This window comes from Belonocnema kinseyi, chromosome 7 (assembly GCF_010883055.1).
Source record: "Belonocnema kinseyi isolate 2016_QV_RU_SX_M_011 chromosome 7, B_treatae_v1, whole genome shotgun sequence".
Classification (NCBI taxonomy): Eukaryota; Metazoa; Arthropoda; class Insecta; order Hymenoptera; family Cynipidae; genus Belonocnema; species Belonocnema kinseyi.
The window spans coordinates 11337063-11353686 of NC_046663.1; the positions used below are offsets into that span (position 1 = coordinate 11337063).

A 16624-nucleotide genomic window follows, 5' to 3' on the forward strand; every position below is an offset into this window, starting at 1 on the left:
GAAAATTAAAATTCGAAAATTTTTTCTAAAGCCTCCAGGGGACTTCGTTTTCGCACGAAAAAATTTTATGTGCCCTTATTGCATCCGGACCCACAATTTACCCCTTATCAAATTTTTGTTTTTCCTAGCCATTAAAATTCTTAGAAGAGAATCTTCAACTTAAAGCATTTTAAACCTAGAATCTTTCATAAAAGAAATAAAACAATTTCAAATGAAACTTTTAAAACTTATTTTGCTTGTCATTTATTTAAAATTATAGAAATTCCCTGACTCTTGCTAGATTTTTTCTAAATCACTGACTTTTTTACGATCAATAAAAATCCCTAAATTAAAAAAAATCTTGTTTTCTAATATTATATTTTTGTATAATGACTGCATTTTGCTAATTTTTAGGTAAGAATTCCGCAAAATCAATTCATGAATTAGATCAAAGTAGACTGTACCACATCTCGTAAGGTGGTTTTAAGCTATTGCGTACCAAAAAAAGTGAAAAATATATAAACATTAAAAAACACTTTTTTTCAAAATAACTTTTACCATTTAATGTAAAACCAATCTGGAATAACTCTACAAGAAATCTGTAAACTTTATATCGAACGCCGATTTAAAAATCTCAATAAAATATTTGGAGAAATTCATAAAAAAATGTTGAAAAATTCACCTTTGTGAATTAATTTTATTTCGTGCCTTGCGTCGTTTTTCCAAAAATTTACTCTTTTATTTTCAATGTTGTTATTTACAAATTAAATAAAAACTACGCATCCGATAAAAAAATCATCAATAACAAATTTGTGAATCTTTTTTGATTGCATAATTATTGTCGAATCATCATTTGTCGTATTTTGAATTCGTTGACCACAAAATGAAATATTTGATTTTTTTAATTTTATATGCTGACAAAATTTGAATTTTCGATTTTTCAAGAAAATTCAAAAAGTTAGTGCGATAATCTGGTAGAGCATTAGAAAATCAACATACTTCTTTTCTTGACTTTTTTCATATCGTGCGTTATTTGGCTTAATATTTTCATTTCCATTTTTGTAATTATTTTGTAATTGTTATATGACTCTGGTATTTTTTTTATTATCATGAAAAGTCATAAGGAGAAGTAGTTTGTATTTTTTTGTTCTAAAATAACCGAACAGAGAATTATTGATTTTTGAAAAAAATCGTCTCAACAATTTTTTAAATGCGCTCACTTTTTCAAATCTTATCCAAATCGAACATTTATTAAAATTAATTAATTTTCTACAAAATATTTGAATTTTCAAGATAATTTAAATGAATTTAAAAGATTTCAAGGAATTTTAAAGTATTTCAAAGGAATTTCAGTAGAATTCAAACGAGTTTCAAGATTAACAAGTAATTTAAAAATATAAATAAGGTTATTGAATTCCGTAAAGTCTGTTAAATCTCTTAAAATCTTTATAAGGTTTTTAAAATCCTTTAAAATCTATTTAACTTCTAAAAATATATATATCGATTTCTCTGAAATCTTTTAAAATCTTTTAAAATATATTTTTAAATTTAGTTTAAGCCTTGTTTGATCCCCTAAAATATTCCATAATATTTTTTAATATTTCGGAATCGTTTGAAAATTTTTGATCTCATTTTGAAATCACTTTATATTCTAATTCTAAAATCTTTGTATATGTTACAGGCATTATATATAATGCCTAACGGAAAGCAGGGAAAGTGTGTAATACCCACTATATTATACAGATTGCCTAGGCATTATATATAATTTACAATGTACTTCAAAAGCTCTTCAAATTCAGGATTTTCCGAATTTTTAAACTTATTTTTAAATTTTCAATTAGTATGTGTTAATATTTCAAGTAGACAAACAATTGTTTGTGCAATTGAATATTATTTTAAATAATATTGTCTTTAATTATTCCTAGAAAATTTGCTGTTTTGTCTGAAATATTCAACATTTTGTCCACTTTTTACAAATTGTCTAGACATTGTTTAAACTTTGTTATTTTATTAAAAATAGTAAAATTCAATTTTTTACTTTCCGAAAAAGCACGATACGTAGGACAGATTGGACAATACACATTTTATACCAAATGTATGGTTTTTAATTAGCTCAACGTCGCAAATCCCCAAAAAATTACTTTAGTTTATTAATTTGCTTTTACCATAATAAATTTTATTTTTTCACTCACTGGAAACTATTTCGATAAATCACAGAAATTCTCAAATTTACAATTATTTTTTCACTAATTATTATTTTTCAAACAATTACTGTTTGTCTCAACCATTTTTTTTCTTTCCTGTAAAAAGTAAAAAGTCGTCATTCTTCGGGATAAATGATACAGTTGATGAATGTCAATAATAATATTTCAAGCTGAACATATTTCTAAATTAATTATTTGATCAACTTTTTTTGTTTAAACAATTTTTCCCGAGTTTTTTTCAAGGACACTATGAAGCAATTCTAAAAATAATTTTTTCAGGATATATGTCAAATGTTTAAACAATTTTTATTCGTCTACATAATTTTTTCATCCTTTAAATCGTGAAACATTAAAAGTTATAGAGTGTGAATTATTCCTTGAGCATTTATCAGGAGGCGGTCAAAATTTAATTTACAAAAGTTAATAAAATGTACTTATTTCCTTTCATTTTTCCAAAAACCAAGCTTTTTTGATTTAAAACTCCATCATAATTTCAAAATATCGGGGAACTAGTTAATTTTGACCTATTAAAGAAAAGAGTTTTAAACAATAATAATTTGTTAAAGCGATTAGGTTTGTTATTTCGCATTCATTATTACTTCACACTTATTGTGATAAGCGGACAATATGTTGAATATTTCTGAAAAAACCACAAATGTCTAGCATTGTTTAAAGGCAATATTATTAAAAGTAATACCAAATTTTATAAAAAATTATTTCTATTAAATTTATTCAATTAAACTTTAATTGAACTGCGAATTCCGAATTATTTTTAAAGTGAACATCCCTAACAAAAATAATGAATTGTTTCAATTATTTATAAAAACCTCTAATTATCAATAGAAAGTAGTATTGTATGCATAATACAAAATTTTTATTTTTAAAAACCACAAAAAAAATCATAATAGCCGCCAAAAACTCGCAAACTCCAATTTTCTCTTATGGTGTTGTTTGGGACACTATAAAACAGACTTCTGGAGATGACATTTAAAAAATTAGTTTTGTTTAGTAAAAAAATGAGACATAGAATAAAAACAATTCTAATTCATTTCTAATTATGCATCAAAAACTAAAAGAGATTACATTTTTATATTTAAAAGGTTTTTAGTGTATATTGTAAACTATCTTTTATCAAACACTTTGTCTGGCGTTTTCTGGGCATTATATATAATGCCTAGGCAATGTGTATAATAAAAAGTATTACAGACTTTGCCTGGATTCTGTTGGGCATTATATATAATGCCTAGGAATTATAGATATTGTGCATTATATACTTTTTCTGTAATATATACAAAGATTTTAGAATTAGGATATAAAATGATTTCAAAATGAGTTCAAAAAATTTCAAACGATTCCGAAATATTACAAAATATTATTGAATATTTTAGGGGATTAAACAAGATTCAAAGTAAATTTAAAAAAAAATTTCATATATTTAAAAATTATGTAATACATATTCAATGATGTACATTGCCTGAAGTGGCCCGGCATTATATTTAATGACTAGGCATTATATGTATGCCTGGATTATATACTTTGCCTGCAACATACACATATAATTATGAAGCGGAAGTGGAGTGTGCAGCATGCATTGCAATGCAGATTCTTCATTGGAGTTTGTGCATAATGAAGAAGGGTCAGTTTGGGTAAAGATTAATCGTAGCACAGACGTCTGGAGAGAACATGAATATGAAATTGAGGTCACACACCTTCCATCTAGTTACATATTAATGCAGCATCGAGTATGGTATACCATAAGCTTTTCTCCCTAGGGATATTCGCTACCAAGTGGAGGATACCAATTGGTTGCTTGTGTCTGATTCTACTCTATCTCATCCACTTCACTCCTTCACCCCTTCACCCCTTCACCCTTTACCTCTTCACCCCACAATTTCTATCTCTCTTCCTTTATGGTGTTTCTCTTTTTCGCTCGGCTCTCTGATATTAATACATTCCATTATAATAGACAATGACCGGCGATCCTTGATGAGCTTGGGGCTGGCTTCAACCGCACTGCTCGTCACCATTTAATTTAATAGTGAATGGCAAACGAGGTGAGGAAAGGGTTTCAACTGGTGCAGGTGCTTTCTTGGCACTAGTGGATCTGACAAGTTTATAAAAAGGTTACCTTGGAGATACACGCCTTGAATTTGCGAGGAGATGGTACCCTAAGAAAATTGCATTGAAGATACCTTAAGAAGGCTCTGAGGTTATTTACCCTAGAGCCTTCCTCGAGTAGTTATTATTTCTGATTTTAGTTTTGTTCTTTTTTTTAGGATTTGTAAGCTCCAGGCAGAAATGCTTACAGCTTCCGCCGGATATCCATTCGTCCGATCTACTATTTTTCAAGGAGGGGAAGGGTAGAAAGGAAAAGTAGCGAAAGTTAGGGAAAATAAGGGCAGGGAAATATGGGAAAGAGAGAGAAAATAAGGGAAGGAAAAGTGGGACAGTAATCGAAGAGGAAGTAGAAGAAGTAAGGGCAGAGGAATTAGGCTAAGTAGGGCAAGGGAAAGTGGGGGAAGCAAGGGTGAGGAAGCAGGGGGAGTAAGGGGAAATTATTGGATTAGAAGGTGAAGCAGTGAAAGAAAATAGAGTAAGGAGAGTAGGGGAAGTAAGAGAAAGTAAAGGAAGGAAAAGTGAAGTGAGAAGAAATAAGGCAAGTAGTATTAAAGGGAAATGAGAAGAAGTGAGAAGACGGAAAGTAGGAAGAGTGATACTCAATAATAGGCGAGAAAGTAATAGAAATTTAAGGAGATTAGAAAAAATTAGGGGAATAGAAGAAGTCGAAATGTGGAGAAGGGGAAAGTGCAAGGAGGAGGGGAAAGAAAGTTGGAAAAAGAAAGAAGGGGAAAAAAGTAGGGGAAGAAGAGTGTTAAATGGGGAAACAAGGTGAGGAGGATTTAGAGAGGTAGAAGTTAGGAAAGGCCATCAGTCATTTTAATTCTACAAGGCAGCTAGAGTAAAAAGTCGATAGAGTTAGTTAATATTCAATCAAATTATCCCGAGAGAAAACAACTCCTAAAAATGCGGTCCAGTGGAGGTGGATTACTCTGGATTAAATGGGATTACCCTAAATTACCTCTTTGCACAGAATTACCCTTGATTATTCAACTCAAAAGGATTACTTTTGACCAAAATTCTTCAATTTTTAACATAATATAAAAAGGTGTAAACCAACTAGTTAAATTTTCAACCCAAGAGAAAAGTTTTTGCATAAAATGAATGAATCTTCATCTAAAATATTTAAATTTTTAGTTGAAGAATAAATTTTTAAACAATAAAAAATAATTTTTTCACTTGAATAATAAATCTTAAACTAAAAAATGAGTTTTTTTTATCCAAATTTTAAATTTTCTACAAAGAAATTGACCTGAAACTAAATGAGATGAATGTTTAATAAAAAATGTGATGGTTGATATTTCAATCGAAAAAGATTTTAATTTTAAATCAAATACAGTTGAATTGAAACAAAAAGACAAATTTTCAACAAAATAGTGAAATTTTCAAACGAAAAGACAAATTAATTACAAAAAGTTGGCTTTTTAATCAAAAAGGATACTTTTTGACAAAATTATTTAATTTTTAACAAATTAGATTAAGTTTCAATCAGATAGTGGGATTTTCAATCAGAACCTTGAATTTTTAACCATAAAGTTCAAATTTCAACTAAAAAGATAAACATTTAATAAAAAAGTTAATAATTAAATTTTCAGCTTAGAAAATTAATTTTGAAAAATTTTAGAATTTTTAATTGAAATATGAATTTGCAATCCATAAGAATAATTGTTAACTATCAACTCAAATTCTTAACAAAATATATTAAATTGTAACTAAATCTTTAAATTTTTGAGTAAAATAGATTAATTTACAATAACAAATTAATTAGTTAAACATAAAATATTATTGGTATAATATTTTTGGGTGAAAATTTCAAACGATTTGTATATATTTTGTCCTTTGACTTTAAAATAAACAGCCAATTTAAAATTGATTAACCTTTGTCAAAATTCTTGTTTTTCGCAGAACATCAGTCTGCTTGGTTAAAAAGTTATCTTTTTGGATAATAATTTTAATATTTGGCTCAAAATTAAAAAAATAAATAAATGAATTTTCAAACCAGAAAAATAAAATAATTTTCAACTGAAAAAGACAAATGTTTAACAAAATACATTTATTTTCAACAAAATCGTTGAATTTTCGAATAGAAAATGGAATTATTAAATTATCAGTTAGTGGAAGCAACTTTTAACAAAAAAAGAGAATTTTCGAACAAAAAGATAAATTTGCAGCAAGAAAATCAATTATCTACCAAAAAAGGACAATTGTCAACAAAAGACTTTCGATTTCATCAATACAGTCACTTTTTCAAGTAAAAAATTAAAACAATAAAAAATGAAATATTTAAATTTTGAATTAAAAAACAAAATTTATTAGTAAACGTTAAAAATTCTACTATATTGTTAAAAGTTTAAATATTTTCTTAAAAGTTCAACTACTATATGTTAAAATTATTTTTTTGTCGACAATCCACTTGCTTTTTATAAATTTAGTTCTTTTGAAATATAAATTAAACAATGTGGTCGAAAGTGAAACAATTTTCTAAAAAAAATTATGTGATTTGTTTAAAAGTTCAACTGTTTGGTTTAGTAATTACTTTTTTTTTAAAAAGTTATCTCTTTGGTTGAAAATTCAACTATTTTGTTAAAAATTGGTTATTTTTGATCGAAAGTTAATTAATTTAATGGAAATTTATCTATTCTATTTTATACTATTTAAATTTTAGGCTGTGACGTTTTATAATTAAATATTTTAAATAATTTTTCAATAATTACTTCTGTAAAGCGGGATGGGGGGGGGGGGTGAAAATAGTCTGAAATTGCTAACGTAGTTTATGGACGGACCTTAATCTTTAATTTTAATTTTGCATGTCAGGTAAAGTAAAAAGTCTAGAGGTTGTGATATTCCATAGAATTAATCCTTATGGAAAAAGTATTAGAAGTTATTTATGGGTCGGTTTAGAAGAAAAAGGCAGCAATTGAATTATGGAAACTGTTTACGAGGTTTTTCTAAATTGTATGCTAGAACTAGAATATCTTTTAAATTACTAGTTAAGCGACTTTGAGATTAATTTATATTATAGTTCGATCTCTATTAAATCAGGCCCACATAACAACCGGCCCATATAGATATATCCTTATGTCCCATCTGTTTCTGCTTGGATTAATACTTCCTTTTTATTTTTTTTTAATCGAAAGAAATATCGCTTTTTGAAAATTATTTCCAGAAAACGCGCTAATTTCAGAAATAAGTTCAGGGGTAAGTTCGGGGTAAGTTCAGGGTACGTTCGGGGTAAGTTCAGACATTCCTAAATTGATAGTTTAAATTATTTAATATGGTTTTAACCTGAATCCTGAACCAGTTAAGGCTATGTTAGGGCTTTAACTGGTTCTAGATTCGGGTTAAACGCCCCTTAAGTAATTTGGCCAATGAATTTAGGAATGTCCGAATTTACCCCACATGTGCAAAATAACCCCGTTTGACTGTATAATTGTAATTTTTCTTTGTAACATGGTGGAGTTTTGATCCATTTTTAATTCGCTTATGCCTTGTCTGAATGTTTCGGCGCCGTTTTTTTAAAAGCATTTATCCTGTCGCAGCATTCAGGGCGTGGTTGTAATTAAACGAATACCGATACACCTGATCGCAATGGACAGCCATTTATTTTCGTACTATAAGCATGGCCGTTATCTCGATTTTTTTCCTTGTCAGATTCTTGTTTCGTCTGCTTGGTACTTAATGAAGGGTGACGGATAACAAGTGTGCGAATACATCTTAGCCGTAACGATAGTAGCTTTCGAGAAGCAGTACTTACTACAGAATTGAGAGTTTCGTTCGCGAAGGATGATTTTTTAAACTAGAATTCCTATAATTAACACGGCGAATCAGGTCTGTCATTATTTGCTAAAAAAAAAACAGATTCTGTGATTCGTGTAAAATGGTAGCAATTTAAAATGCTGACTAGGATTATCAAGGTTTTGAACTCAGTACTTTTTGCTGCAAAGATTGCAATTTCCTATCAGCCTGGTTGAAGACCTGGACAGGAGAGAAAAGAAAACAAGTAAAACTTACCGTGCTTGATGAGGACCGACATTTCCGCTGTCGAAGCTGGAACTTGAAGTGATGTCGGCATCAGGAATCGCTCCTGATTCCATACCAAGCGGTGCGATGCATTGTGCTGCAAATGATTCATGCTTATTAGATTTTAATTTTTAATCCGTTTAACCTATTATTCTATTAGCCTATTACCCTTTTAGAGTATCACCCTATCACCCTTTTATAAATCCATAAAATTCTATTCTCATATCACCCTAAAATCATTTTACCCTATCACACCATTACCCTATTACCGTATTACAATATAAATCTAAAAACCTTTTAACATAAAATCATATTACCCGAGTACCTTAAGACCTAGTATTATTCATTACTCTGTTAATATATTACTCTGAATCCCTGAAACCCTTAACCCCTAAAAACCTATTTCTATTTTAACCCATTACAGTATTACCCTAAAAATCTGTTATCTAATTACACTATTATTATTATTGAAAAAAACTATTATCCAATTACGCTAAAATTCTATTATCCAATTATCTTGGGCAATTTTACCCTAAACTTATATTACACTTTCCTCTATTACCCTATTAACTTATTACCGATTAGTCTGATAAGATATTAACATATTACTCTTATCACATTATTTCCAGTTACGATAAAACACTATTATCGAATTACCCTATTCATTTGAAACACTATTATTTTATAGCTGATAGACCCTATTACCATACTAGTACATTGTCCTTAAATCATAAAACATACCCATATTACCCATAGGCCCTAAGATCCTATTTGAATAGTAGTCTAGTACCCTGAAACCATAAAACCCTATTTCGATATTACCCTATTACCACATATACTATTACCAAAAGCCATATTACTCTAAGCTCCTATTAACCTATCAAAATATTACATTAAAATTCTATTATCTAATCACATTATTACTTAGAAACACTATTATCAAATTCCTTTATTGCTCTAAACTCTATTACCCTGAGCTCCTACTACACAATTATCCTATTATCCTGCTAAGTTATTCCCTATTGCTTTAATTTACTGGCATCATATTACCTTATCGCACTATTCCCTGTTTAAATGAAACACTATTATCCTACAAAAGTATGCCTATATTACCATAATTCTCTATTGCACTAAAACCATAAGACCCTATTTTGATATTAACTTTTAATGCTATTACCCTATTAGCATAATAGGCGATTGCTTTAATCCCTAATATCCTAAAACTATAATATCCTAAAATCATATTACCTAATAGCCTCAAGATCCTATTTCCCTAAGCTCCTATTACACTATCATCCTATTAATTTGTTAACTTAACCCCTTTTGCCACAATTTACTGTGAATATAACACCTTATCACAGTATTCCCTATTTATATAAAACCCCAATATCTTATCACACTCATACTTGAAAACCCTATTGAACTATGAAAGTATGCCCCTATTACTATACTACTCTGTTACACTAAGATCATAAAACCCTATTTCAATATTTCCTTTTTAATCCTATTAATCTATTACCATAATACACCATTACCTTAATACCTAATTTCCTAAAACCATAATAATCCAAAATCATATTACCTAATTGTCCTAGGATCCTATTAATATACTAATCTATTATTCGAAAGCGATCAAACCCTGATTTGATATTACCCCGAAACCTCATTACCCTAATACCATATTACACTATTACCTTAAAGCCTTGGTGTTTTAAGACCCTATTGACCCAAAACCATATTGCATATTTGCCCTAAGATCCTATTACCCTGTACTCTTATCAGCCTATACCCAATTTTTAATTTACCCTATTACCATGCTACCCTAAAACTCTATTATATAATTAAACTATTATTTAAAAACTCTATTACCCAATCAACTTATTACTCTAAACCCTATCATACTAAACTTGTATTACACTATCAGCCTGTTACAATATTACCCTATTAACTGATGCCACACTATTATCCTAAAGCCCTATTATTTTAAAACCCTATTCACCTAAAACCATATTACTCAATTGCTCTATGATCATATTACCCTATTACCCTATCGCAAGTATCGCCCTCGTACCCTATTGCTATATTACCCTATTACACTTAGACCCTGAACCCTAATTTTAATGTACCCTATTACCATTCTATTATCGAATTACACTATTATTAAAAGATGCTGTTATTCGATTACGCTAAAACCGTTTTATACAATAAACCTATTACTTTAAACCCCTATTAAACTATAAGAGTATGGCCTTATTACCATACTATTAACCTATTAAACTAATTTTACCTATTAGGCTAAGATTTTAGAACCTTATTTCGATATCACCCTGAACCCTATTACTCTATTGATATATTAAAATATTACCTTGAAGCTCTATTTCCCTAAAACCCTATAAGGCTATTGCTCTGATATACTATTACCCTAAACCCCTATTATAAGAAAATTCCTATGGTCTATTATCCATAACCAGATCACCCTATTAACGTGTTTCCTATTTCATATTACCTTTTTGTACTAAAATACTCTTATTCTAAGGCGATATTACCTCAAAACACTATAGACATAAAACATTATTGTCGAATACTAAATACTCTATTTCCCTAAAACCCTAATATCTAATTAACCTATCACATTTAAACCCTATTATTCAATTTACAAATTACCTAAAGACCCTACTATCAAATTACCCCAAAATCTTATTACCCTATTAGACTATCATCATAACAACCTATTACATTATTACCCTATTACGCTATTACCCTAAAACTTTATTACCAAAAACCATATTACCCGAAAGCTCTAATAACTTAAAGCTCTAGAACTCTAATACCCTATTTCATAGAAAAAGTGTTGCCCTATTAACTTAAATCCCTTATACCCTAAAACCCTATTACAATATCCACCTGATGTTCTATTACAATATTACCCTATTATACTAAATACTTACCTATACACTATTACGCGTTTACCGTATTACTCTGTAATTCTATTACTCTGAAGCCTTAACACCCTAAAACCCTATGCATTTGAAACCATATTACCCATTTACTTGATTTACTAATACCCTAATACACCACCGTCATATTACTCTATTTTAATATTTCCTATTACCCTAAAAATTTATTATCTAATTAACCAAAGACAATATTACACTATTGATCTGAAAACCTGAAAACCAATTATCCAGTAACCCTATTACCCTAAAATGTATAATAATTATTTTTATAATAGTGATAATAATACTTTCGAAACCTTTTACCAGAAAAACCTTAATAGCCTCGTCACTCTAAAGACATATTACAATAAATTACTATTAAGAAATTACCTTATTACCATAAAACCCCAATACACTATTAGCTTAAAACCCTTTAATACAATTACCCTTTTACGTAGGAACTCTATTAACTCATATAAATTACCCTATTACACTATTACTTATTAAACTAAAACCCAATTATCCCATTACCCTATTACCCTTTTACCATATTTCACTAAAAGTTTATGAAGTTAAAACTCGGTTAACCAATGAGGCTAAAAGAATATTATTTAATTACCTCATTGATCTAAGCTCTATTACCTTATTCCCTATTACCCTAATACTCTATTAGCATATTACCCTATTTTACTATATTCTATTACCGTAAAAAACCATTACCAAATTATTTTAATACACTATTACTTTTTAAAACTGAAACTCTATTACTCAATAACTCTATTACCTTAAAATCACATTACACCATCACTATATTAACCTATTACCTAAAAACCCTAATAATAGAAAAATCCTAGTACCTAAAACTATAATATCCAATTACCGTAAAAACCAATTACGAAATTACCTTAATACACTATTGCTCTTAAAATCTGAAACCCTATTACCCAATAACTCTATTAACTTAAAACTATATTAAACCATCACCATATTACCCTACTCCCTCAAAACTCTAATACCAGAAAAATTCTAGTAGTTAAAACCATAATAAACAGTTACTCTAAAACCCTGTAACCCTAAAGCTATATTAGCATATACCCCTATACTCTGAGTACCTTATTAAACTCAAATCCTATTACCCTAAAACCCTAAAACCCTAAAACCCTTCTACATCATCATAAAATACCCTATTTCCAAAAATCCTTTTCTCTAAGCCCAAAAAATCCTTATTTGGCCACATAAATCATGAATAATGGTTACTAAAGTGATCGTAAGTAGTGCACTCTCTCTAGAAATTATACACACACACACACGAAGAAAATGTAATTGTATGATGAATATAACCTTAGGGAGAAATGACTAGACAAAAAATGACTAAAAAACATGAGTCTGCAAAATATTGTGACAGGTTTAATTGGAATCTGGCATGCGAAGTCCAAATATATTTATCATCCGAGGTGAATTAAATATCCTAATGAAGTTGGATTTATTGTGTACATGACTAGCAGTCAATGCACACGCGCTTGGCGCAGGTTCACCTCCCTCGATTTCTAATTCCATATATTGAAAAGATAAACAATTTTAAATTCCTTGACCCATTTATTTTAATATTTGGAGATTACCAATTTTTTAAATAGTTAAATAATATAATAAATTATTATATTTCCTAAACGTTAAAAATTAAACTATTTTATCTTTTGCAACAATTTTTTGCAACAATTCTATTTTTGGTTGAAAATTTATATATTATGTTAAAAATTCGTCCTTTCTGGCTGAAACTTTATCTTAATTGTTTGAAAATTCATTGTTTTTTTAAAATGTAACTGCTTGGTTGAAAATGAATCAATTTGGGATGAGAATTCAACCATTTTCTTGAAAAGTTATCTTTTTTGTTTGAAGTCTGTTGTTTTTTATTTTGAATAAAATATTTTTTTGTTAAAATATGAACTATTATATTTTTCGTTCAGAAGTTTTTTGTTTGTTAAAAAATCACCTACTTGGTTTAAAGTTGAAATGCTTTGTGAAAGAAACTTCTTTTTTTGATTGGTAATCATTTTACTTAAAAATTCAACTATTGCGTCCTAAATATTATATTTTTTAATTCATATTTTCGGGTTGAAAAGTCGACTGTTTTGTAGAAAATTTGTTGTCCTCGCTTAAAAATTAAAATATTTGACAAAAAATTAAACATTTTGGTAGGACATTAAACTATTTTGTTAAAAACTACACTACTGAAAAATTAACTATTTTCTTGAAAATTCAGTTATTCGGGTTAAAAATTTCACAACTTGGTAGAAAATTAAACTATTTGATTGTAAATTATATTTTCTGTTAAATTCTTATGTTTCGTGAAAAATTTAACTACGGTGGTAGAATATCAAACAGTTTGGTGAGAGGCTACATTATTCATCTAAAAATTTATTTATTTTGTTAAAAATGCGTCTTCTTGCTTAGAAAATTTCTTCTTCTTTGTTTAAAATTAGTTCTTTTTTTACTCAAAATTTCAATGCTCTATTTTTCTTAGTAAACCTATATTTTTCAGTTAAAAATTGAACTGTGAAGTTAAAAACTCTTAAATTTGATTAAAATTGCGTCTTTCGGTAGAATATTAATCTTCTTGGTAGAAAATTCATCTTTACAAGTTGAAAATTCAGCTATTTAAAAAAATTTTAACATCATATTTAAAGTTCATTTATTTGAATGAAAATTCAATTTAATAGTTAATATCATTTTTTTTGGTAGAAAGTGCAAGTTTTTTGGATGAAAATACGTTCTTTTAGGTTGAAAATTGACCTTTTATGGTAAAAAGTCATCTTTCTTGGTTGAAAATTCATCTCTCTTAGCAGAAAATAAACTTTTTATATCGGAAATTTAGCTTCTGGGTTAAAAATGGATCTGCGTTTAAAAAAATTCATCTTTTTTGATTAAGAAAGTTTTGTTTTTTGAGAATTTATCTTTTTAAGATGAAAATTAAACTCTTTCATCATTTTGAAATTAAAATTAAAAAATTTGGTAAAAAATCTAACTTTTCTGTAGAAAATTAATTTTACATTCTCATTATTTATGATTGAGGGAGTATCATAATTGTCCGAAATTGACATAACAGTTTTTCAACGGATCTCCGCGTTTCGAGACCCCCTGAATGAAAAATCAACTTTTTACGATGGCATCTGTCTGTCTGTCCGTCCGTAATAACGATAACTCTCGACAAAATGAACTAATCATATCGATCTTTGGCAGACTTTTTTTAAGTCCTGAAAGAAAGGACGAGTTCGTTCACCAGACATTTTGGATACAAATTTAAAAAAATAGAGAATTTTAAAATTTTTAGGAACTTTTTTTTATAATAAAAATTTCAGAGTTAAAGCATTTTTAAAATGTTATAAAAAACCAACTTATTGGTTGAAAATTTGTTTTTTGTTGAGGTATCGCCTTTTTAGTAGAAAATTAATCTTTTTCGTTAAAAATTCATATTTTTAGTCGAAAATTGATTTATTTGATTGAAAATTTAACTGTGTTGTGGAAATATCACCTTTTTGTATTAAAAATGCAACATTTTTGATTAAATTTATTGTCTTTCTTGAGTGAAAAATATTACTTTGTAAAAAATGCTACTCTAATTAAAAAGTCGTTTTTTTGATTTGAAAATTCATCTCATTTTAGAGACATTTTGTCCTTTTTGGTTCAGTTAAACCGTTCTTTATTTAAAGTAAAAATCTATTTCTGGTTGGAATATCAACAATTAAATTTTTAGTTAACATTTTTTCTCTTTCTTGTGAATTCAATGACTTGTTGTACAGAACCTAAAAAGGATGGCTACGTAGTTCAAAATTTAAGGAAAAAACTTCACGTAATTTATGCATGGCTCATACATAAAAAAAATGTGTGTGATAGTGGGGTCACGTGGCAGAAGTAAAACATTGCGTGCGCTACTCCTCATGTAGAGAACACTAAGTCATTGAGAACGTACATGAGTGCAAAGTAGCTAGAATGGTGGTGTAGTGGGGTTTAGTTGTAGCGGCAGTAGTGGGGATATCCAAAAGACTTCTGTAGAGCAATTGCGAATCGCCGCACAAAAGGAAGGTGCGACTAAAGAAAGACCCTTTAAAAAGTATAACTGTAAGAAAGAGACGGAGACTTCTGTTCGTAAGTTCGGTCGTATTTTTCAATTCACTCCCGTCCCAAAAAAAAGTTTTACTAAAAAAAAAAGCAATGAAAAGTTTCTTGAAGCAGAAAAAAATGAGAATATAGTTACACAGACTTTTTGAACTGCAGCCCCCCCCCCCCTCCTGTCATCCCATGTCACAAAAACAGTTGAGAACCCGTCATTTTCGCGTCCACTTTATTAGCGCTCTAGCAAACATTTATCGAGGCTGAAGAATAAAGTGCGCTAAAAAATCAACAACTCGCACCTTGCTGTTTGAAGGAAATCACCAAGTACATGGCTATTTCGATAGATTTACGAGCTCGATAAGGCACGTTTGGTCAGCGAGGCTCGTTACGGTCGCTTCTCTGTAAGAAGAGTCCAAAGGTAAAATTTCCGCCAACTCTATCCTACATCTACAGGTTTCCGGCACGTTCGTTAATATATTGACTCTGCATGGATATTTTCTGTCGAGCAGGAATTTCTCCAGCTCCAGATTTGGATCAATCAAAATTTACTGATTCAAAAATCAGTTTTGAATCTTTCAAATTTAGTTTTAACTGATTCAAAGTAATTTTGGACTGTTTCTAATCAATATGATTCGACGACTAAAGAAGCAGTCAAAAGAGACTTTTTAAATCAGTCAATGAGTGTGACTGATTTAAAATCAGTTTTCCCTGATGCAAAGTCAGTTTTAACTGATTTAAATAATGCTGGTTCGATGAATGAAGAAACAGTAAAAAGAGCCTTTTCAAATCAGTCAATGAGTGTGACTGGTTTTAAGTCAGTTTTAAATGATTTAAATAATGCTGATTCGATGACTGAAGAAGCAGTCAAAAGAGCCTTTTGAAATCATCGAATGAGTGTGAATGATTAAAAGTCAGTTTTAACTGATTTAAATAATGATGATTCGATGCTTGAAGGTGCAGTCAAAAGAGACTTTTAAAATCGGCCAAGGAGTGTGATGATTCAAAATCAGTTCTGACTGATTTAAAGTCAGTTTTGATTGATTTAAATCATTCTGATTTGATGACAAAAAGAGCAGTCAAAAGAGACTTTTTAAATCAATCAATGAGTGTGACTGATTTAAAATCAGTTTTCCCTGATGCAAAGTCAGTTTTAACTGATTTAAATAATGCTGATTCGATGACTGAAGAAGCAGTCAAAAGAGCCTTTTGAAATCATCGAATGAGTGTGAATGATTAAAAGTCAGTTTTAACTGATTT

General features: G+C 29.1%; 1 protein-coding gene across 1 annotated transcript in view; it reads right to left on the reverse strand.

Moving 5' to 3' along the window:
• LOC117176894 (discoidin domain-containing receptor 2-like) overlaps positions 1-16624 on the reverse strand; it is a 559289-nt gene that overhangs the window by 235946 nt on the left and 306719 nt on the right. Inside the window, exon 4 of the mRNA XM_033367265.1 lies at positions 8313-8418. Coding sequence (XP_033223156.1) covers positions 8313-8418 — 106 coding nt within the window. The remainder of the gene's footprint in view (positions 1-8312; positions 8419-16624) is intronic.